General features: G+C 44.8%; 2 protein-coding genes and 1 long non-coding RNA gene across 5 annotated transcripts; 2 read left to right on the top strand and 1 right to left on the bottom strand.

Annotated features, from left to right (window-relative positions):
* The first annotated feature begins 77 nt into the window (after positions 1 to 77).
* Positions 78 to 19,010, top strand: LOC139375464 (nucleolar and spindle-associated protein 1-like). Of its 3 annotated transcripts, none has more exons than XM_071117275.1 (13): positions 78 to 94; positions 12,082 to 12,177; positions 12,326 to 12,388; positions 13,218 to 13,394; positions 13,497 to 13,674; positions 13,953 to 14,048; positions 14,231 to 14,343; positions 16,225 to 16,275; positions 16,368 to 16,846; positions 17,066 to 17,229; positions 17,361 to 17,480; positions 18,375 to 18,477; positions 18,674 to 19,010. In XM_071117275.1, the coding sequence occupies exons 2-13, from the start codon at positions 12,100 to 12,102 to the stop codon at positions 18,759 to 18,761; spliced, it is 1,710 nt and encodes a 569-aa protein (XP_070973376.1). In that variant the 5' UTR covers positions 78 to 94; positions 12,082 to 12,099; the 3' UTR covers positions 18,762 to 19,010. The 3 variants fall into 3 exon arrangements, with proteins under 3 accessions (XP_070973376.1, XP_070973379.1, XP_070973378.1); XM_071117278.1 differs by lacking the exon at positions 78 to 94 and having other exon boundaries at positions 12,006 to 12,177; positions 16,368 to 16,520; positions 16,602 to 16,846; XM_071117277.1 differs by lacking the exon at positions 78 to 94 and having other exon boundaries at positions 12,033 to 12,177; positions 13,221 to 13,394.
* LOC139375463 (uncharacterized) lies at positions 3,856 to 6,892 on the top strand. Its single transcript, XR_011627799.1, has 2 exons — positions 3,856 to 4,222; positions 4,634 to 6,892. It is a non-coding gene; the product is annotated as an uncharacterized lncRNA (long non-coding RNA).
* Positions 18,472 to 22,295, bottom strand: LOC139375465 (NADH:ubiquinone oxidoreductase complex assembly factor 1). The gene is made up of 5 exons (XM_071117279.1): positions 22,064 to 22,295; positions 20,867 to 21,394; positions 20,449 to 20,634; positions 19,314 to 19,388; positions 18,472 to 19,207 (listed from the first exon to the last, which is right to left on the bottom strand). The coding sequence occupies exons 2-5, from the start codon at positions 21,365 to 21,367 to the stop codon at positions 19,067 to 19,069; spliced, it is 903 nt and encodes a 300-aa protein (XP_070973380.1). The 5' UTR covers positions 21,368 to 21,394; positions 22,064 to 22,295; the 3' UTR covers positions 18,472 to 19,066.
* Between the last annotated feature and the right edge of the window lie 5 nt (positions 22,296 to 22,300).

Genomic DNA, 22,300 nt, shown 5'->3' on the forward strand with positions numbered 1-22,300 from the left:
ACAGGACGGTAGATCTCCAGGAAGAGGGTTGGACTGAAAACCTACAGGACGGTAGCTCTCCAGGAAGAGGGTTGGACTGAAAACCTACAGGACGGTAGATCTCCAGGAAGAGGATTGGACTGAAAACCTACAGGACAGTAGATCTCCAGGAAGAGGGTTGGGCTGCCCTGTACCTTATCATACCAGATTCGGAGCCTCTCGTCTGGCTCTGTGAGATTAGATTAGTAGTCCCTCCCTCTTATGATTGTTGATCTGTGGTGGAAAGATGTTTTTATTGCTTTGCCTCATTGCCATGTTTTGCACCAGGACAGTTGGTGCTTTTCTCTATGATATTAACCAGTGTGAAGACAACAACAGTACACTAACCCAGGTCCTAGAGTTCGAGGCAAATGAATATCGTCGTTTCCCTTAGATGAAGTAGGGACCATATAGCCCAACATAACATACTGTACCAAAAGTGAAAAGACGCAATTCATTCTTACACCATATTGATTCATTCTTACACCATATTGATTCACTCGTACACCATATTGATTCATTCTTACACCATATTGATTCATTCTTACACCATATTGATTCATTCACTCTTACACCATATTGATTCATTCTTACACCATATTGATTCATTCACTCTTACACCATATTGATTCATTCTTACATACACCATATTGATTCATTCTTACATACACCATATTGATTCATTCTTTCACCATATTGATTCATTTGTACACCACATTGATTCATTCTTACATACACCATATTGATTCATTCTTACATACACCATATTAATTCATTCTTACACCATATTGATTCATTCTTACATACACCAAGAATGATTCATTCTTTCACCATATTGATTCATTCGATAACCTTATCAGAGTTTGTATGAATGGCACAGAGTCCCAGATTATGTTATTTTAGTTATAGGACCGGATCCCCAGACACACAGTCCTAGTTATAGGACCAGATTCCCAGACACACAGTCCTAGTTATAGGGCCGGATCCCCAGACACACAGTCCTAGTTATAGGACCGGATCCCCAGACACACAGTCCTAGTTATAGGGCCGGATCCCCAGACACACAGTCCTAGTTATAGGACCGGATCCCCAGACACACAGTCCTTGTTATAGGACCGGATCCCCAGACACACAGTCCTAGTTATAGGACCGAATCCCCAGACACACAGTCCTAGTTATAGGATCGGATCCCCAGACACACAGTCCTAGTTATAGGGCCGGATCCCCAGACACACAGTCCTAGTTATAGGACCGGATCCCCAGACACACAGTCCTTGTTATAGGACCGGATCCCCAGACACACAGTCCTAGTTATAGGACCGGATCCCCAGACACACAGTCCTAGTTATAGGACCGGATCCCCAGACACACAGTCCTAGTTATAGGGCCGGATCCCCAGACACACAGTCCTAGTTATAGGACCGAATCCCCAGACACACAGTCCTAGTTATAGGACCGGATCCCCAGACACACAGTCCTAGTTATAGGGCCGGATCCCCAGACACACAGTCCTAGTTATAGGACCGGATCCCCAGACACACAGTCCTAGTTATAGGACCGGATCCCCAGACACACAGTCCTAGTTACAGGACCGGATACCCAGACACACAGTCCTAGTTATAGGGCCGGATCCCCAGACACACAGTCCTAGTTATAGGGCCGGATCCCCAGACACACAGTCCTAGTTATAGGGCCGGATCCCCAGACACACAGTCCTAGTTATAGGGCCGGATCCCCAGACACACAGTCCTTGTTATAGGACCGGATCCCCAGACACACAGTCCTAGTTATAGGACCGGATCCCCAGACACACAGTCCTAGTTATAGGGCCGGATCCCCAGACACACAGTCCTTGTTATAGGACCGGATCCCCAGACACACAGTCCTAGTTATAGGGCCGGATCCCCAGACACACAGTCCTAGTTATAGGACCGGATCCCCAGACACACAGTCCTAGTTATAGGACCGGATCCCCAGACACACAGTCCTAGTTATAGGACCGGATCCCCAGACACACAGTCCTAGTTATAGGACCGGATCCCCAGACACACAGTCCTTGTCAAGGAGAAGTTCCATTGAAAAAGCTTTTTAACTGCAGGTAACCTAGTGGTTAGAGCATTAGACTAGTAACCTAAAGGTTGCTGGATCGAATCCCAGAGTTGAGAAGGTAAAAATCTGTCGTTCTGCCCCCTGAACAAGGCGGTTATCCCACTGTTCCCCAGTAGGCCGTCATTGTAAATAAGAATTTGTTCTTAACTGACTTGCCTATTTAAACAAATTGAAATAGTCCAGAATTAGGCTTAATCTGTATCTGGGAAACAGGCCCTTAGAGTAGATTTCTGTGTTGTGCCCATAGAGTTAGGCAGATTTATGTGTTGAGCCCATATTGTTAGGTAAATGTATGTGTTGTGCCCATAGAGTTAAGTAGGTTTATGTGTTGTCCCCATAGAGTTAGGTAGATTTATGTGTTGTACCCATAGAGTTAGGTAGATTTATGTGTTGAACCCATAGAGTTAGGTAGATTTATGTGTTGTACCCATAGAGTTAGGTACATTTATGTGTTGTGCCCATAGAGTTAGGTACATTTATGTGTTGTGCCCATAGAGTTAGGTAGATTTATGTGTTGAACCCATAGAGTTAGGTAGATTTATGTGTCGAACCTATAGAGTTAGGTAGATTTATGTGTCGAACCCATAGAGTTAGGTAGATTTATGTGTCGAACCCATATAGTTAGGTAGATTTATGTGTTGAACCCATAGAGTTAGGTAGATTTATGTGTCGAACCCATAGAGTTAGGTAGATTTATGTGTTGAACCCATAGAGTTAGGTAGATTTATATGTTGTACCCATAGAGTTAGGTAGATTTATGTGTTGAGCCCATAGAGTTAGGTAGATATATGTGTTGAGCCCATAGAGTTAGGTAGGTTTATGTGTTGTCCCCATAGAGTTAGGTAGGTTTATGTGTTGAACCCATAGAGTTAAGTAGGTTTATGTGTTGAGCCCATAGAGTTAGGTAGATTTATATGTTGTACCCATAGAGTTAGGTAGATTTATGTGTTGAGCCCATAGAGTTGGGTAGATATATGTGTTGAGCCCATAGAGTTAGGTAGGTTTATGTGTTGTCCCCATAGAGTTAGGTAGGTTTATGTGTTGAACCCATAGAGTTAAGTAGGTTTATGTGTTGTCCCCATAGAGTTAGGTAGATATATATGTTGTCCCCATAGAGTTAGGTAGGTTTATGTGTTGAGCCCATAGAGTTAGGTAGGTTTATGTGTTGAGCCCATAGAGTTAAGTAGGTTTATGTGTTGTCCCCATAGAGTTAGGTAGATTTATATGTTGTACCCATAGAGTTAAGTAGGTTTATGTGTTGAGCCCATAGAGTTAGGTAGGTTTATGTGTTGAACCCATAGAGTTAAGTAGGTTTATGTGTTGTCCCCATAGAGTTAAGTAGGTTTATGTGTTGTCCCCATAGAGTTGTGTAGGTTTATGTGTTGAACCCATAGAGTTAGGTAGGTTTATGTGTTGAGCCCATAGAGTTAGGTAGGTTTATGTGTTGAGCCCATAGAGTTAGGTAGGTTTATGTGTTGAACCCATAGAGTTAAGTAGGTTTATGTGTTGTCCCCATAGAGTTAAGTAGGTTTGTGTGTTGTCCCCATAGAGTTAGGTAGGTTTATGTGTTGAACCCATAGAGTTAAGTAGGTTTATGTGTTGAGCCCATAGAGTTAGGTAGGTTTATGTGTTGAACCCATAGAGTTAGGTAGGTGTATGTGTTGAACCCATAGAGTTAGGTAGATTTATATGTTGTACCCATAGAGTTAAGTAGGTTTATGTGTTGAGCCCCAGGCAACATTTTCTATTTCATTAAGGGACTTTTTATTTTATTTTTTGCATCATTTGTGGTCCACCACCTTCACTCCCTCCGGGATATGTGCAATATGGTATCTTATTACCTGTCATGATGTGGATATGAATATGTGATATTGTATGAACAAGTGACACGTTGTTTGAAAACAACAAAATTACCAACGTCTTCCATTAAGAAATATTTATAGTCTTCATATGCATTAGCTTGTTTAAAGGGACTGTGGTGCCAATATTATAACTAACCATGCATGAAGAGTTGCTGGTGTTGCTTGCTTTTTGAATAACCAAAATCCCAGAGCTGACAAGGTACAAATCTGTCGTTCTGCCCCTGAACAAGGCAGTTTAACCCACTGTTCCCCTGAACAAGGCAGTTAACCCACTGTTCCCCTGAACAAGGCAGTTTAACCCACTGTTCCCCTGAACAAGGCAGTTTAACCCACTGTTCCCCTGAACAAGGCAGTTAACCCACTCTTCCCCTGAACAAGGCAGTTAACCCCACTGTTCCCCTGAACCAGGCAGTTAACCCACTGTTCCCCTGAACAAGGCAGTTAACCCATTGTTCCCCTGAACAAGGCAGTTAACCCACTGTTCCCCTGAACAAGGCAGTTAACCCACTGTTCCCCTGAACAAGGCAGTTAACCCACTGTTCCCCTGAACAAGGCAGTTAACCCACTGTTCCCCTGAACAAGGCAGTTAACCCACTGTTCCCCTGAACAAGGCAGTTAACCCACTGTTCCCCTGAACAAGGCAGTTTAACCCACTGTTCCCCTGAACAAGGCAGTTAACCCACTGTTCCCCTGAACAAGGCAGTTAACCCACTGTTCCCCTGAACAAGGCAGTTAACCCACTGTTCCCCTGAACAAGGCAGTTAACCCACTGTTCCCCTGAACAAGGCAGTTAACCCACTGTTCCCCTGAACAAGGCAGTTAACCCATTGTTCCCCTGAACAAGGCAGTTAACCCATTGTTCCCCTGAACAAGGCAGTTAACCCACTGTTCCCCTGAACAAGGCAGTTAACCCACTGTTCCCCTGAACAAGGCAGTTTAACCCACTGTTCCTAGGCCGTCATTGAAAATAAGAATTTGTTTCTCAACTGACTTGCCTAGTTTAAAAAAAAAAAATAAGGAAACATTGTTTTCTAAAAACAGAACATGTTTGGGAGATTTGATTCAATTGTTAAATTCTATTCAGAGTGAATTTCACCACAGATATACAGTTATCTATTACTATCTAAACTGTATTTTATGGAATGAACACCTTCAGAATCAGACATATTGACATCCAGTGTGTTTACACAGGCAGCCCAATTCTGATCTTTTTTTCCACTAATTGGTCTTTTTGACCAATCAGATCGGCTCTTTTGACACTAATTGGTCTTTTTGGCCAATCAGATCGGCTCTTTTGCCACTAATTGGTCTTTTTGGCCAATCAGATCGGCTCTTTTGCCACTAATTGGTCTTTTTGGCCAATCAGATCGGCTCTTTTGCCAGTAATTGGTCTTTTTGGCCAATCAGATCGGCTCTTTTGCCACTAATTGGTCTTTTTGACCAATCAGATCGGCTCTTTTGCCAATAATTAGACAACATATTAGAGTTGTGCGTCCTGTGGAAACAGCCTATCGTAATTGATCAATAAAATAACGATCTAGAAAATTAGAATATATTTAGTTAAAAAGCAAGACATCTAGACATTTCAGAAGAAAATAAAACAATTCTGCACGATTTTCCAGTTTATTTGATCTATTGTAATCTCTGTTTTTTTAAAGGAATGTTTAGCATATTAATAGCTATATAATGTAATGTTTTTTTTGTTTAGAGGGAAGACTATGGTGTATACTGTGGTTTAGGAGGACGTATGTTCCTCGTAAGAAACGCCCAACAGGGCGCGAAGTACCACATGTTGAAACCGAACGACTCACATTTGAATTGGCAAAACGGTCTTCTGGGGAAATTCAATATTCAAGCTACGTTCCCTATGGTACTAGTGCACTACTTTTTGACCGGGGGGGGGGGGGGGGGGGACCATAGGGCTCTAGTACAAAGTAGTGCACTATGTAGGGAATAGGGTGTCATTTTGGGAAGTAGCCTCGGACTCGTACAGTATCATTCTGTAAGAACTAAGAACCCACTGATTTAGGAGGCCTGTGTTGATGCCTCTTTTCACAGTTTCCATTCTGTTCAAATGTTGCACCGTTGTCCATATCAATCGAACTATGTATGCATGTATACATGTGAATTATTATGCATCCTTCCTATTAATAGAGCTGCCTCAAGGAGAAACGACTGAACAAAAAAAATTATAATAATAATAATTATGCTGTAAACCTTTCTTGACATGTATGAACTAATTCACTACCATCATCCTGTCTTGAATACTGTGTTTAAAAAAAATATATATAAAAAAAAATTGTAATGCTACATAATGTGGCAATGCTTAGGAAAAGGTCAATATAGAATGTATCGATCATTTAAAACTATATTAAATGCGAGGAGAAAATATTATGCATGACTTAAAAGTAATCAATGATTTGTATCGCGGGCAATAATCAACTTGGTCCATTTGCGTTGATCATTAGATCTGTGATACTGAAAGGTTGATATTGTGGCGCTGTGATATACGGTTGTAATACGTTTTACAGGTCTTGAATAACAGGGGACGGTTGTTGACATCACCCTGAGCACATTGTTTTGATAAAAAGAATGTACGATGTTGATCAACAGCCTGAAATCCAGGCTGTTTGCGCTATCATTCTACTATCATTCTACTATCATTCTAATGACAAGGAGTGGCATGATGGGCCTAAAGACTGGATTTCAGGCTGTTGATCCAAGTATTACTAGTAAACAAACAGAATGAGTTGACTGTGCGTTGTGGTGTGACTATGCACTCCAGCGAGAGGCCCTGGGGCATGCTGGAGCAACGGAGTCTCCCGTCTCGGTTGTGGAATTAACTGAAGAAATCTGCATCAGAAATTTAGCAATAAAAAGCAGCATGGTGCCAATAGCACGAATGACTGGACTGGTTTGTGTGGCATTACAACTCACACCTTCTCCCATATCTTCATTCCTGAGTCCAATTCTCTACCAAGGTCTGAACTCTTCATCACATTAAGATAAAAGGTCTGAGCTCTTCATCACATTAAGATAAAAGTTCTGAACTCTTCATCACATTAAGATACAAGGTCTGAACTCTTCATCACATTAAGATAGAAGGTCTGAGCTCTTCATCACATTAAGATAAAAGTTCTGAACTCTTCATCACATTAAGATACAAGGTCTGAACTCTTCATCACATTAAGATACAAGGTCTGAACTCTTCATCACATTAAGATACAAGGTCTGAACTCTTCATCACATTAAGATACAAGGTCTGAACTCTTCATCACATTAAGATACAAGGTCTGAACTCTTCATCACATTAAGATAAAAGGTCTGAGCTCTTCATCACATTAAGATAAAAGTTCTGAACTCTTCATCACATTAAGATACAAGGTCTGAACTCTTCATCACATTAAGATAATGCGCCTCTCAAGGATAGCAGGGTTTTCCAAGGTGACGTCTAGCGCCTCTCAAGGATAGCGACTGGAAGAGAAACGTCCACCAGCTACCTGGTGGATAACGGTACCTCCATCAGTCTGATTCCGTATCAGCAGGCCCTGGTGAGGAGAACTATCCCTCAGTCTGATTCAGTATCAGCAGGCCCTGGTGAGGAAACCTATCCCTCAGTCTGATTCAGTATAAACAGGCCCTGGTGAGGAGAACTATCCCTCAGTCTGATTCAGTATCAGCAGGCCCTGGTGAGGAGAACTATCCCGCAGTCTGATTCAGCATCAACAGGCCCTGGTGAGGAGAACTATCCCTCAGTCTGATTCAGTATCAACAGGCCCTGGTGAGGAGAACTATCCCTCAGTCTGATTCAGTATCAGCAGGCCCTGGTGAGGAGAACTATCCCTCAGTCTGATTCAGTATCAGCAGGCCCTGGTGAGGAAAACTATCCCTCAGTCTGATTCAGTATCAGCAGGCCCTGGTGAGGAGAACTATCCCTCAGTCTGATTCAGTATCAGCAGGCCCTGGTGAGGAGAACTATCCCTCAGTCTGATTCAGTATCAGCAGGCCCTGGTGAGGAGAACTATCCCTCAGTCTGATTCAGTATCAGCAGGCCCTGGTGAGGAGAACTATCCCTCAGTCTGATTCAGTATCAGCAGGCCCTGGTGAGGAGAGCTATCTGTCAGGCAAAGAGGTCATGTTGGTGTCAGTTCTGTGACACCATTGGAAGGGCGACACCTGTGGGAGAAGTGTGGGGGATGCTTAAGAGGATGAGTGGGGTCAGAAGGGAGTGGGAAGGATGTGGCAGTAACAGATGAGGAGAAGGCAGAGATGATGGCCAAAGTGTTTGTCCAAGTGAATAGCTCTGCAAATTTGTCAAGAGGATGGGCAGAGGGGGAGAGAGAGAGCGAGAGAGGAGCTTCCTGGAGTGCTGGATAGGACAGGGGATGTAAATGATGTGTTGAATGCGTCATGGCTGAGGTGAAAAGGGCAATAGGTACGGCTGGGTTAACTTCACCTGGGAAAGATGAGGTGTTCTATATTATGTTGGCCCATCTTAGCGATGAGGCACTGGATAAGTTATTGGTGTTGTACAACAGAGTGTGTGAGGAGGGGAAACTACCAGGCAGCTGGAAGGAGGCAGTAGTGGTACCAATCCGGAAGCCAGGGAAGGACCCAATGAGGCCAACAAGCTGTCGGCCAATAGCTTTAACATCACATGTATGTAAGATTAAGAACTATGGACACAGTGCTCTGATTGGAAGGAGAGATCAGGAACAGGAGGGGAACTATGGACCCAGTGCTCTGATTGGAAGGAGAGGTCAGGAAGGCGAACTATGGACACAGTGCTCTGATTGGAAGGAGAGATCAGGAAGGCGATCTATGGACACAGTGCTCTGATTGGAAGGAGAGATCAGGAAGGCTCAGGTGAACAAGGACAGTCTGTATTTTTTGATGTGGAGAAGGTGTATGATATGATGTGGAAGGAGAGGTTGTTAATCAAGGTAGATATTATGTTGGTAGGAGGAAGAACGCACCACTGGATAAAGGACTTCCTGTTTGGAAGGTCTATCCAGGTGAGGGTGGGGAAGTCTCTACCAGGCAGCTACCTGGTGGATAACGGTACACCACAGGGGAGCGTGATTAGTCCTCTGTTGTTCTCAATCGTGATCAATGATGTTTACTCTCATGTACGGACGGATATTGGGAAGTCGTTATTTACAGATGATGGGGCCTTATGGAAGAGGGGAAGAAATGTGCCATACATAGTCAGGAAGGTACAGGAAGTGATTGATGAGGTAGAGCAGTGGGCATTAATGTGGGGATTCAGGTTCTCTGTAGAGAAAGCTCAGACAGTGTTCTTTACCAGGTGGAAGGTGGGAGATGAGGTATGCTTGAGGTTATATGGGAGAAACTTGGAGAGGGTGGGGTCCTTCAGGTTCTTTGGGGTATACTTTGACCCTAGACTGACCTGGGCAGAACACATTGAGAGAGTGGTGGAAAAGTGTAAGAAGGTGCTAAATGTGATGCGCTGTCTGTCTGACAGGGAAGGAGTGGGGGGGCTCGGTGTTCCTCATTGAGGACCATGTATGTTGCATTGATCTGGTCTGACAGGGAAGGAGTGGGGGGACTGGGCGTTCCTCATTGAGGACCATGTATGTTGCACTGATCCGGTCTGATGGGGAAGGAGTGGGGGGCTGGGCGTTCCTCATTGAAGACCATGTATGTTGCACTGATCTGATCTGTAATAGACTGTGGCAGCATAGCGTATGGTTCAGCATCCCGGACATCATTGGAAAGTCATACAGGGGCAAGGACTCAGAATATGTAGTGGGGTGTTTCGGACCTCCCCATTGGCTGAACTACAGGTGGAGATGGGGGGGGGGGGGGGGGGGGGTATGCAATTGCAGATTAGGAGACAACAGCTGGCAATTCATTATGGTGTCCACCTACAGGGACATGGGGTGTCTCATCCTGCGAAAGGGATTTTACAGGCATGCTGGGAACATGAGCGAAGACAGAACACAAGCTTTGGGTGGGTGGGGTAATACACAGGTGAAGGAGATGGGACTGCATGGAAGGGAGTTTAGTCCAACAGTAGCTGTTCCTGTAAATCCTCCATGGCTCCTCCCGCCTCCTGTAGTTGATCTAGAAGTGTTGGAGAGACTACAGAAAGATAGGGAGGGTGTTGATCCATCTGATTGGAGAGACTAGGGAAAGATAGGGAGGGTGTTGATCTAGAAATGTTGGAGAGACTAGGGTAAGATAGGGAGGGTGTTGATCCATCTGATTGGAGAGACTAGGGTAAGATAGGGAGGGTGTTGATCCATCTGATTGGAGAGACTAGGGAAAGATAGGGAGGGTGTTTGATCCATCTAATTTGTTTAAGAGACATCTGGATATTGTGTATCAGGATTTTGTGGCCATATACACAGATGGTTCAAGGAGATCCAAGGACAGGAAGTTCTGGGTCAACATTTGTGGTGCAGGAATGTGGGGTGGAAATCAGGAAATGTATTACAGATCGTCTGGCTGTATATAAGGCAGAGCTGATGGCCGTACTGTTGGCCTGGCAGTGGGTGGAGGAAGTCAAGCCACACAGAGGAGTTATTTTCTCTGATTCATGTGCAGTGTTGATGAGTCTGCTGTCCTTTAGGTCAATTAGCAGACAAGACCTGCTTTATGAGGTGCTACAACCCCATGGCAGGATTAGACAGATGGGTAAACAGATAACATTGACTTGGGTCCCAGCATATGTGGGGTTGGAGGGGAATGAGGCAGCTAATGTATGGGCTAATGTATGGGCTAAACAAGCACTTAGTAGTGGGGATGTTGATGTACTGACTAACCAACCACTTAGTAGTGGGGATGTTGATGTTGTAGTTTCAATGAGCAAGACAGAGGCAAAAAGCCTGATATGGACAGTGATGGTGTAGAGATGACAGGAGCAGTTGACTAGAGATACTAAGGGCAAGCATTTACTTCAAGTACAGAGGAAAGTCGGGGAGGGGAGGACGGTAGGGAGGGACAGAAGAGAGGAGGCTATTTTTACAAGATTAAGGGTGTGACACAGTCTGTTGAATAAGACCTTATATGTGATAGGAAAGCTCCCAACAGGAAAAAGTGAGTATTACCAGGAAACAGAGACCGTGGAGCATGTATTGATACAATGTGGGCAGTATCAGAGGGAAATAGAGAGGCTGAGATCTAGTATGAAGGAGAAGGGGATTCGGGAAATTAGTTTAAATAGTATATTGAGTAAAACGTCATATTAGATATCCTCTCAAATATTTAGTTATCTTTTTTAAGAGCAATAGGGCTGGCAGGTAGGATTTAGTTTCTCCCTGTCTCTGGCCCACACTCCAGTACAGTAGGTGGTGGTAATGCACCATAACGTTGGATGCCAAACAATAACCAATGCCAACCGATAAACCACCAAAGAAGAAGCCAGTTGGCCAACCCTGTTCGAGGGGTCTCCGCTCTACGTTAGTACGAGTTACTCATAGGGGCAGCGTTGCTGGTTCAAACACCTCTCGGACCGTGTTCCCCCTCGTTATAAACCTGACAACGTAAACACACTAGTAATATTCAATTGGATTTATTTTTGGCAAAACATTAAACACCTAACTAGCTAGTTGTAATGGAGCAATTTACTAAGACAAATTGAGTGAGTTGACATGTTGCCTCTTCCCATATCGCTCGGGAATCAGCCCACACTGTTCCATCGTCCTCAATGGAAAGTTGCTGGATGCCCGACAATGGCTTGGTTCACTGACTCATTCTCCAGGCTTTGGTCATTTGTATCGCAGTATTGAAATGACTCGAAATCATACATGTTTCTATTATTTTATATAAAATGTCACGTTATTTCAACTTCTGACCCAAAACATCTATTTTAATAAGTGTCTTATTCGGTTGTTTTATTCCGTGTTTTTACTGCCATCTAGTGGAGAACCAAGGTGCTAATAGAAATTACTTTTGATTGGTTGCGAGGTACTTCCGTGTACATCTGCCAGCCAATCAAATGTCTTATACTCCAGTTTTTTGAACCTGAGCATTTTAACCGTCAGGCGCGACAAAATAAATTGTCTGTGAGTCGGAGCGGGTTAGATACAACGTGTTCAAGCGACAAACTAATTTGTTTGTTTTTTAGGTAAAACAAGAAAAAAAAATGGAATTGGATTCCATGAAGTATGCCGAATTACGCAGTCTTGCGAAGGAGATTGGGCTCAAAACCTCAAAACTGAAGGTACAATAAATCGTAAACAGTAACTGTATTGGGTTAGCTAACGCGTTAGCTAGCTAACGCCACCCAACTAACAGCTAGTTAACTTACTATATTATCCATCACGTTGTTTTGCAGTGTATAACCTAGCTAACTTTGTGTTTTATTTAAGGCTGATAAGCTTCTGAAGGTGCTCAAGGAGCATTTCCAGCAGCAGGGAGATGTTGCAGTGGAGGTACGTTAAATTCTGGCTTGAAGCTCCCTCCAACTTCTGTTCAAATTATATTTTTTTTATTTTCTCTCTCGTTTTTCTTCTATTTTTCTTAAAATCACAATTTTAATTGGTCACATGTGCCTAATACAACACACTTACAAGCCTTTTAACCAACAATGCAGATGTGTAAAGGTATTTACTAAATAAACTTGTAAAAGTAAACCAGAAAATAGAAAAATGACTAATTTTAAGAGCAACAATAAAACAACAGTAACAAGGCTATATACAAGGGGTACAGGTACAGAGTCGATGTGTGGGGGGCACAGATTAGTCGAGGTTAACATTTACATGTAGGTAGAGGTAAAGTGACTGCATATACTTTATACTACTACATTGATTACTGCATAGGGCTCCCGAGTGGCGCAGCGATCTAAGGTTCTGCATCTCAGTGCAAAAGGTGTCGCTACTGTCCCTTGTTTGAATCCAGGCTCTATCACATCCGGCCGTGATTGGGAGTACCATAGGACAGAGCACAATTGGCCCCGTGTCTTCTGGGTTTGGCCGGGGTAGGCTGTCTGTCAACAAGAATTAGTTATTCACCGGCTTGCCTAGTTAAATACAAGTGTAAATTGATATTGATTACTGCATTGTTGGGATAAGAACATCTTTGCAAGAAAGGCGTTTCACTGTAATTTGTACACTTGGCATTTAAAAACGCAACTTATTACACTTTACGCGATCTGCAAGGTACACCGATTATCTCCTTAACTTTCTTTCCGTGTGTTTTACAACTAGCTATGTTTGCCGTGTAGATTTACAGCCAGTAGCAAACCTCTCGTTGTGTATTTAGCAGGGAGATGAGACTGGCATCGCTGCACAGGATGACGTCAACTCAACCCAGGAAGTCAACAATTCGTCACAGGTTGACGATGAGCCTTTCCTAAAACATCAAGCTCAGGAGTTTGTTACCAAACGTCGCGGTAGAGGGCGACCGAAGAAGAGGAAGGAGCATGAAGATGAGGAAGAGGTGTGTGTATGTGCCCCGACAGTGGTCTCCATGTGTCTTATGTTAAGAAAGGATATGTGTTAGCTCTGTTTGAGAAACTGAACTATGGTGTTTTTGATCTAGATCTTTGAGAAGCTGGTTGAACCCAGAATCGGCCAAGGGAGTGTTAAGAGAAGGAAAACGTCTGCCGCTAAGGATTCTGGGGTGGCAGCACCAGTGGAGGAGTCACAGAAAACCAATGTTCAGACACAGCCTGAACCTGGCCACAAAGATATAGCCCCGGCAGTGACTTTTGAGAAAGGTTAGTCTGGTGGAAGTGTTTTATGTAGAGCATCAACTCTTGTTTCAGTAACATCATTAGGGTGGCAGGTAGCCTAGCAGTTAAGAGCATTGGGCAAGTAACCAAGAGGTTGGTGGTTCGAAGACCAGAGTCGGTAAAAAAATCTTTCTGTCCTTGAGCCAGGCACTTACCCTAATTGCTCCTGTAAGTCGCTCTGGATAAGAACATCTGCTAAATTTACTAAAATGTAAAAATAAAAAAAAATATTATTGATCACATTCTCATATTGCTTTGCATAGGAGAGGGACAGGAGGTGGTGAAGCCAGTGGGAAAGATCCCTCGCCACGAGGGGCTCCTGAAGAGGACTAAGTCGACGCTGAAGCCTACGACACCAAGTTAGTCATCTGAATCATATGTTCTGTAGCTACAGGATCTAAAAACATTTTTTTTAGGTCCTTGCTTGAAACGATGTCTGTCCGGGAATACATTAAGCCTCAAGATAAGTAGTGAAAATTCTGACCTGGGGGAGAGAAAGAAAAAAAAAATATATATATTATTTACACCCTTTCTATTGTAGACTTCAGAAAGCTCCACGAGGCACATTTCAAGAGGATGGAGTCAATCGATTCGTACGTGGAAAGGAAGACCAAGCAAGTTGATTTGTTCAGAAGTTCCGTGAAGGAACTGAAGGTATTGAACTATATCCCTCAACTCTGGACCTCAAAGCCAGTTCCACTGTGTTTTTAATCAGGGACTAATTTAGACCTGGGACACCAGGTGGGTGCAATTTTAATTATCAGGTAGAACAGAAAACCAGCGGTCTCTGGACCTCGCAGGGTCAGAGTTGAACTACACTGCTCAAAAAAAGTAAAGGGAACACTAAAATAACACATCCTAGATCTGAATGAATGAAATATTCTTATTAAATACTTTTTTCTTTACATAGTTGAATGTGCTGACAACAAAATCACACAAAAATGATCAATGGAAATCAAATTTATCAACCCATGGAGGTCTGGATTTGGGGTCACACTCAAAATTAAAGTGGAAAACCACACTACAGGCTGATCCAACTTTGATGTAATGTCCTTAAAACAAGTCAAAATGAGGCTCAGTAGTGTGTGTGGCCTCCACGTGCCTGTATGACCTCCCTACAACGCCTGGGCATGCTCCTGATGAGGTGGCGGATGGTCTCCTGAGGGATCTCCTCCCAGACCTGGACTAAAGCATCCGCCAACTCCTGGACAGTCTGTGGTGCAATGTGGCGTTGGTGGACGGAGCGAGACATGGTGTCCCAGATGTGCTCAATTGGATTCAGGTCTGGGGAACGGGCGGGCCAGTCCATAGCATCAATGCCTTCCTCTTGCAGGAACTGCTGACACACTCTAGCCACATGAAGTCTAGCATTGTCTTGCATTAGGAGGAACTCAGGGCCAACTGCACCAGCATATGGTCTCACAAGGGGTCTGAGGATCTCATCTCAGTACTTAATGGCAGTCAGGCTACCTCTGGCGAGCACATGTGCGGCCCCCCAAAGAAATGCCACCCCACACCATGACTGACCCACCGCCAAACCGGTCATGCTGGAGGATGTTGCAGGCAGCAGAACGTTCTCCACGGCGTCTCCAGACCGTCACGTGCTCAGTGTGAACCTGCTTTCATCTGTGAAGAGCACAGGGCGCCAGTGGCGAATTTGCCAATCTTGGTGTTCTCTGGCAAATGCCAAACATCCTGCACGGTGTTGGGCTGTAAGCACAACCCCCACCTGTGGACGTCGGGCCCTCATACCACCCTCATGGAGTCTGTTTCTGACCGTTTGAGCAGGCACATGCACATTTGTGGCCTGCTGGAGGTCATTTTGCAGGACTCTGGCAGTGCTCCTCCGGCTCCTCCTTGAACAAAGACGGACGTAGCGGTCCTGCTGCTGGGTTGTTGCCCTCCTACGGCCTCCTCCACGTCTCCTGATGTACTGGCCTGTCTCCTGGTAGCGCCTCCATGCTCTGGACACTACGCTGACAGACACAGCAAACCTTCTTGCCACAGCTTGCATTAATGTGCGATCCTGGATGAGCTGAACTACCTGAGTCACTTGTGTGGGTTGTAGACTCCGTCTCATGCTACCACTAGAGTGAAAGCACCGCCGGCATTCAAAAGTGACCAAAACATCAGCCAGGAAGCATAGGAACTGAGAAGTGGTCTGTGGTCACCACCTGCAGAACCACTCCTTTATTGGGGGGTTGTCTTGCTAATTGCCTATAATTTCCACCTGTTGTCTATTCCATTTGCACAACAGCATGTGAAATTTATTGTCAATCAGTGTTGCTTCCTAAGTGGACAGTTTGATTTCACAGAAGTGTGATTTGACTTGGAGTTACATTGTGTTGTTTTAAGTGTTCCCTTTCATTTTTTTGAGCAGTGTATATAATAGAGGTGGTGTTTGTGTTGTGGTCAAGGTGGGGGTTTGATGTTCAATGGCAAATAAGCCCAAGGAACTATTAATTACAAAATAGCATAGCTAATTCATAAATGTATCAAATGGTTAATTATATGTTGTCTTTTTAAATTCTTTAGGTTCTCTCCGATAGGACTCTTTCTAACCCGACTGAAGGAAAAACCCCAGGGGTAAGCAGTACATGTTGAATCTTTTTTTAGCTTCTTAATTGGTTCCTATTCAATTGTTGCTTGGCGTGATCAGTCCTTGATGTGTTTTCCAGATGTCGAGCTGTGCCTCCCTGTTCAGCCCAGCATCCCAGAGACCTGCCACAGACCAACGCAGACAGACCCGATTCTCAGGCATCAAATCTGCCACTGATAAAAGTAGACTCTCATCCAGTAAGCCAGCCACAGACAAACGCAGACAGACCCGGGTCTCAGCCATCAAATCTGCCACTGATAAAAGTAGACTCTCAGCCAGTAAGCCAGCTGCAGACAAACGCAGACAGACCCAGGTCTCAGCCATCAAATCTGCCACTGATAAAAGTAGACTCTCAGCCAGTAAGCCAGCCACAGACAAACGCAGACAGACCCGGGTCTCAGCCATCAAATCTGCCACTGATAAAAGTAGACTCTCAGCCAGTAAGCCAGCTACAGACAAACGCAGACAGACCCGGGTCTCTGGCACCAACTCCCCTCAGAAGGACACTGTTGTTCCATTCAGACCCACAGTCCTGTCCACTTGCAGGATCAATGTCCGGTGAGTCTTTTTTTAAAACATTGGTCTGATTTAGTTAGTACCAAGTACTTTACAGTGCTACTGAAACTTCTTGGTTAAACCTCTTGTGATGAACTTCACACCATGCCCTGTGTGACGAGTTGCTGCTAAATAGAGGTTAACTAACTAGCTTTTGTTCAAGGTGACCGTTTTCTAGAATGAAATGTTATAGATTAAGTCCAACTGTTGGTTTGTGTAAAGGTTCTCTCAGGCTACTCAGGATAATGAGCACAAGAGGCCCATGGTCAAGACACCAGCGCGCCCGTCAACCCGCGTGGAACTCGTCACTCCTGGGAAAGAGACTAGAGTTGGCGGGAAACGTGAAGTCAACAAGCCCTCTGTTCCCTCTAGCACCAAGACGCCAGGTAACGTCCTCTCTAGATCAAGATCACATTAAATTTAATTTCTATGTAGTCTTTACTTTGCATTTTCTATGCATTACAACTGAATTGATTCCTTCCTGTTTTCTTTGGTATTTTTCCTTTTTTTTAATAAGGAACAGCATTTGTGTTTAATGCAAACACCAGTGTTCTTTCTAACACTCCTGGAACCAACAAGGCCAACTTTGATCTGAAGGCCAGTCTCTCTAAGCCTCTCACCTACAAGCCTCACAAGGGTAAGTCAATAACGCCCCCCGGCTTATCGTGTCTGGTCGATAACGCCCCCCGGCTTATCGTGTCTAGTCGATAACGCCCCGGCTTATCGTGTCTGGTCGATAACGCCCCCCGGCTTATCGTGTCTGGTCGATAACGCCCCGGCTTATCGTGTCTGGTCGATAACGCCCCGGCTTATCGTGTCTGGTCGATAACGCCCCCCGGCTTATCGTGTCTGGTCGATAACGCCCCCCGGCTTATCGTGTCTGGTCGATAACGCCCCCCGGCTTATCGTGTCTGGTCGATAACGCCCCCCGGCTTATCGTGTCTGGTCGATAACGCCCCCCGGCTTATCGTGTCTGGTCGATAACGCCCCCCGGCTTATCGTGTCTGGTCGATAACGCCCCCCGGCTTATCGTGTCTGGTCGATAACGCCCCCCGGCTTATCGTGTCTGGTCGATAACGCCCCCCGGCTTATCGTGTCTGGTCGATAACGCCCCCCGGCTTATCGTGTCTGGTCGATAACGCCCCCCGGCTTATCGTGTCTGGTCGATAACGCCCCCCGGCTTATCGTGTCTGGTCGATAACGCCCCCCGGCTTATCGTGTCTGGTCGATAACGCCCCCCGGCTTATCGTGTCTGGTCGATAACGCCCCCCGGCTTATCGTGTCTGGTCGATAACGCCCCCCGGCTTATCGTGTCTGGTCGATAACGCCCCCCGGCTTATCGTGTCTGGTCGATAACGCCCCCCGGCTTATCGTGTCTGGTCGATAACGCCCCCCGGCTTATCGTGTCTGGTCGATAACGCCCCCCGGCTTATCGTGTCTGGTCGATAACGCCCCGGCTTATCGTGTCTAGTCGATAACGCCCCAGTTTATCGTGTCTGGTCGATAACGCCCCGGCTTATCGTGTCTGTAGGGAAGCTGAAGCCTTATGGAGAGACCAAGGAGAACACCGCTGACCAGTCTCAGATTGTTCTTTCACACCAGAAGAACTACAAACAGCACCCGGTTCAGACGAGGTGAGTGTCGGGAACAAAAAAGGTAAAAGTGGAGGGGGAATTTGAGTAATTGAATTCCCAGCTTTTGTCAATCGTTCATTAATTACTCAATGAAAAAAAAAAAAAAAAATTCCAAGGGAACTAATTGAGTGTCTGTCCTGAAACTTGTTCTCTTTCCGATTGGCTGTATTGATTTCCATATTTATTTTTATTCAAGGGAGGAAAGGAGGACAAAACAGACTGAAGACAGGAAGCAGAAGAAAGTGAACATGCTTGGAGCCAGACGAGGCCTCGTCATGACCTAATTATTCTGTCATCCCCCCCCACTCTTCTGTAAAGATTAGACCCTGTTTTTACTGCATCTGTCCTCTGTACTGTTATGATTGTTCAATTTTCCTCTGTAGTTCCTCAAACAACTTCACTATTACAATGTTATGTACTTTATTGTTCACATTAACATGTTAAATATTTTGGTCATCTGTAATTCACATGTTTTACAGTGCGTATAAGTTGTTGTACTTTTTCCAGAATTGTAAATACATGTAGTAAATTTGGCATTTCCTGAAGCAGACTTTTTGGGGGGGGACTTGGTAGGTGATGCTTGTTGTCTTCAGACTTCAGGGTTCCTCTTGTATACCTCATATGCAAACTCCTCTGTGTGTGCACGGTCGTTACACACGGCAACGAAATCAATCTCCAGTTGAAATGGACCGTCTGCCTTATCACCCAACGTTATTCCTATGGTGTTAACCTAGGAGCACAAAACGGACATTAAGAGTTGCAAAAACCTAGCAAGTGAATTGTCATTTTACCCTTGTCTGAGTACTATGTAGTACTTAGAGTATAATTTTTCTTACTTTGTCCAACCAGAGAGGATGCTGATCATCTTGTACCCTCCCGCGACTAGAGAGGAAGAATTTTGAGAATGGAATCTGTAAAGATGCAATCAAATGTTAGCACCCAAATACTTCTGGACTAACTAAGATCACACGGCGATAGCCTCGGTCATGTCCTATAGTAGTCACAACTACGATCACACAGCGATAGCCTCGGTCGTGTCCTATAGTAGTCACAACTACGATCACACGGCGATAGCCTCGGCCGGGTCCCATAGTAGTCACAACTAAGATCACACAGCGATAGCCTCGGTCGTGTCCTATAGTAGTCACAACTACGATCACACGGCGATAGCCTCGGTCATGTCCTATAGTAGTCACAACTACGATCACACGGCGATAGCCTCGGTCATGTCCTATAGTAGTCACAAATAAGATCACACGGCGATAGCCTCGGTCAGGTCCCATAGTAGTCACAACTAAGATCACACGGCGATAGCCTCGGTCATGTCCTATAGTAGTCACAACTAAGATCACACAGCGATAGCCTCGGTCATGTCCTATAGTAGTCACAACTACGATCACACAGCGATAGCCTCGGTCGTGTCCTATAGTAGTCACAACTAAGATCACACAGCGATAGCCTCGGTCATGTCCTATAGTAGTCACAACTACGATCACACGGCGATAGCCTCGGTCGTGTCCCATAGTAGTCACAACTAAGATCACACAGCGATAGCCTCGGTCATGTCCTATAGTAGTCACAACTACGATCACACGGCGATAGCCTCGGTCGTGTCCTATAGTAGTCACAACTAAGATCACACGGCGATAGCCTCGGTCATGTCCCATAGTAGTCGCAACTAAGATCACACGGCGATAGCCTCGGTCGTGTCCTATAGTAGTCACAACTAAGATCACACGGCGATAGCCTCGCTCATTTCCTATGTGCTGTGTGAGACGCAAACTGAATTTCCTTAAACGAAAAGCCAAAACCAAGCAAGGGAGACTGGGAACGCGTTCAGTAGAACGCAACGTTCAGATGGAAATGGGCTGTAATAAAAAACGAAACGTGCCTCTAATATGTAGACTATGAAATCATAACGTCTCTATTACATGGCATTGGCAACTGAAAGTGTCCATGGCTAAGCTGTACCTTGACATCTTGCCAGTAAGGTCCTCCCCGTGTGTACAGGAAGTAACTGTACATGTCGTCCTTCTGGTGTGAGAAGTAGGTCTCCGCACCGACGTTAATCATCCATGGTCGCCCGTCCCCACGGATACGCAGGTGCAGGGTGTTGAAGCTGGACCAATCGTGATGATTCTTACTGTCAAACGAACCCTAGAGAACACATGTTTTTTTGGGGGGGGTTAACATCGCGCATGGCCATGCTTCCCAAGGATGAGTCATGGAACTGATGGAAGGACGTGCTCAATGTTTGGCAGCCGTTTAATCTTACTGGGGAGGAAAGACTAGCCTGAGTACCGGTGTTTGTATAATCATGCCAACTCATTGGCAAGAGGGCAGAAACAGACTGGCACCCGGGCTAAGTTAAGACAACATCAGTACTAACCATGGGCGGTTTGGAACGTAGAGTGCAGTATCCACTATATCGTGTCTCTCCGTCCCTGGGGGGAGCAGAACAGAGGGTCCCATACATCAGACATGTAGCGTTGTTCCTGCCTAGCTTCAGATAGGCCTCACTCCTCCCGCCGATCTCTTGGTCTGAAGACACTGTCCACTGCTCCAGGCTCTCTGGCCCTCTGAACTCCCAGATCACCCTGGTCTGTTCCAGGATATGTTCAATCAGTGGCTTTCCCTCTGGCCCTGTCCAGCGGCCCAGAAACTCATTCTTCAGCAGAGTGAAATGCTTTCGTATCCCCTCCACACCTTTATTGAAGTCAAACTTCTTCCATATGGGGGTGTTGTCCTGTGTCTGGCCTGGCCGTCTGTACTCTCCTCCAGAGATAGCCCTCCATCCCACAGACAGGTGTGGGGTCAAGAGTCTCTGTTTGTAGCAGGATCCAAAAAACCTCACTGCTGGGGTGAAATGTGTAGCTCTTGACACTGCCATAAAAAGTAATCCTGGGTTCTTGCCTTACTGTTGGGGGGGAGACAAAAGTGGTCGTTAAGGATGGACTGTCAAGAGGAGCAAGTACAATGTCACAGCCAGGGCATTATCATGTTCATTGCCATAGGTATCCCTTGATCATCTCACTCAGTTCCATTACACAAAAGTCAATGACGATGACGAAAGCATCTTCTGTAAAAAGGTATGCTTTGTTGTGCCGCGACGCTCAGTCTGAACATTAAAACACTGATTTCTTGCGGTACTGTTTTGGAAGCATATTTCATATCGGCAAGAATTAAATTAAATTGATACACACCGTTTATAGGGTTAGGATTCCCACACGGCCATATCTCCATTTTACAGCGCTTTGAGAAATTATTTTGATGTGATATTAAAGTATAGGGATTTGTTTCAACACATGTAGATGAGTACTTGCCTGTTTTGGTTTACAGAGTCAATTCGCCCTTTATACAAAACATGTAACATTGGACTAAGGAGTAACGTTTGGCTCCTTTAGTGAAATATTGGACTAAGCCATTAGCTATATGACCACATCAACAGTCTGTAACAGGACATCCAGGTTCTGGTTAATAGTCATATGAAGACAAGCTAAGTGAATAACAGAATATACAATATCAATCAACTCATTTTGATAGCAGGAAATGCAATGTTTTTTTTTCTGTCGTTAACGTTACTTACCCGGTGACTGACAACTGAACTTGTTACCGGTCGGATCGGTCTCACGAATTTATTTACAAATAGACCTTAAGTAAACAGCATTGTGTTCTTCACTTTGTAGCGTAGAATAAAAATCAGTATAATCTCTAACCGATTTTTTATAAATGTGTAATTATGATGTTTTTTTTAAATACGGAAGCGTACCAATCCAAGGTTGTGTTCCGTCCAGATAAAAGTCCTACCTGAAATCACTGCCGG

Source organism: Oncorhynchus clarkii, chromosome 19 (genome assembly GCF_045791955.1).
Source record: "Oncorhynchus clarkii lewisi isolate Uvic-CL-2024 chromosome 19, UVic_Ocla_1.0, whole genome shotgun sequence".
NCBI classification, from domain to species: Eukaryota; Metazoa; Chordata; class Actinopteri; order Salmoniformes; family Salmonidae; genus Oncorhynchus; species Oncorhynchus clarkii.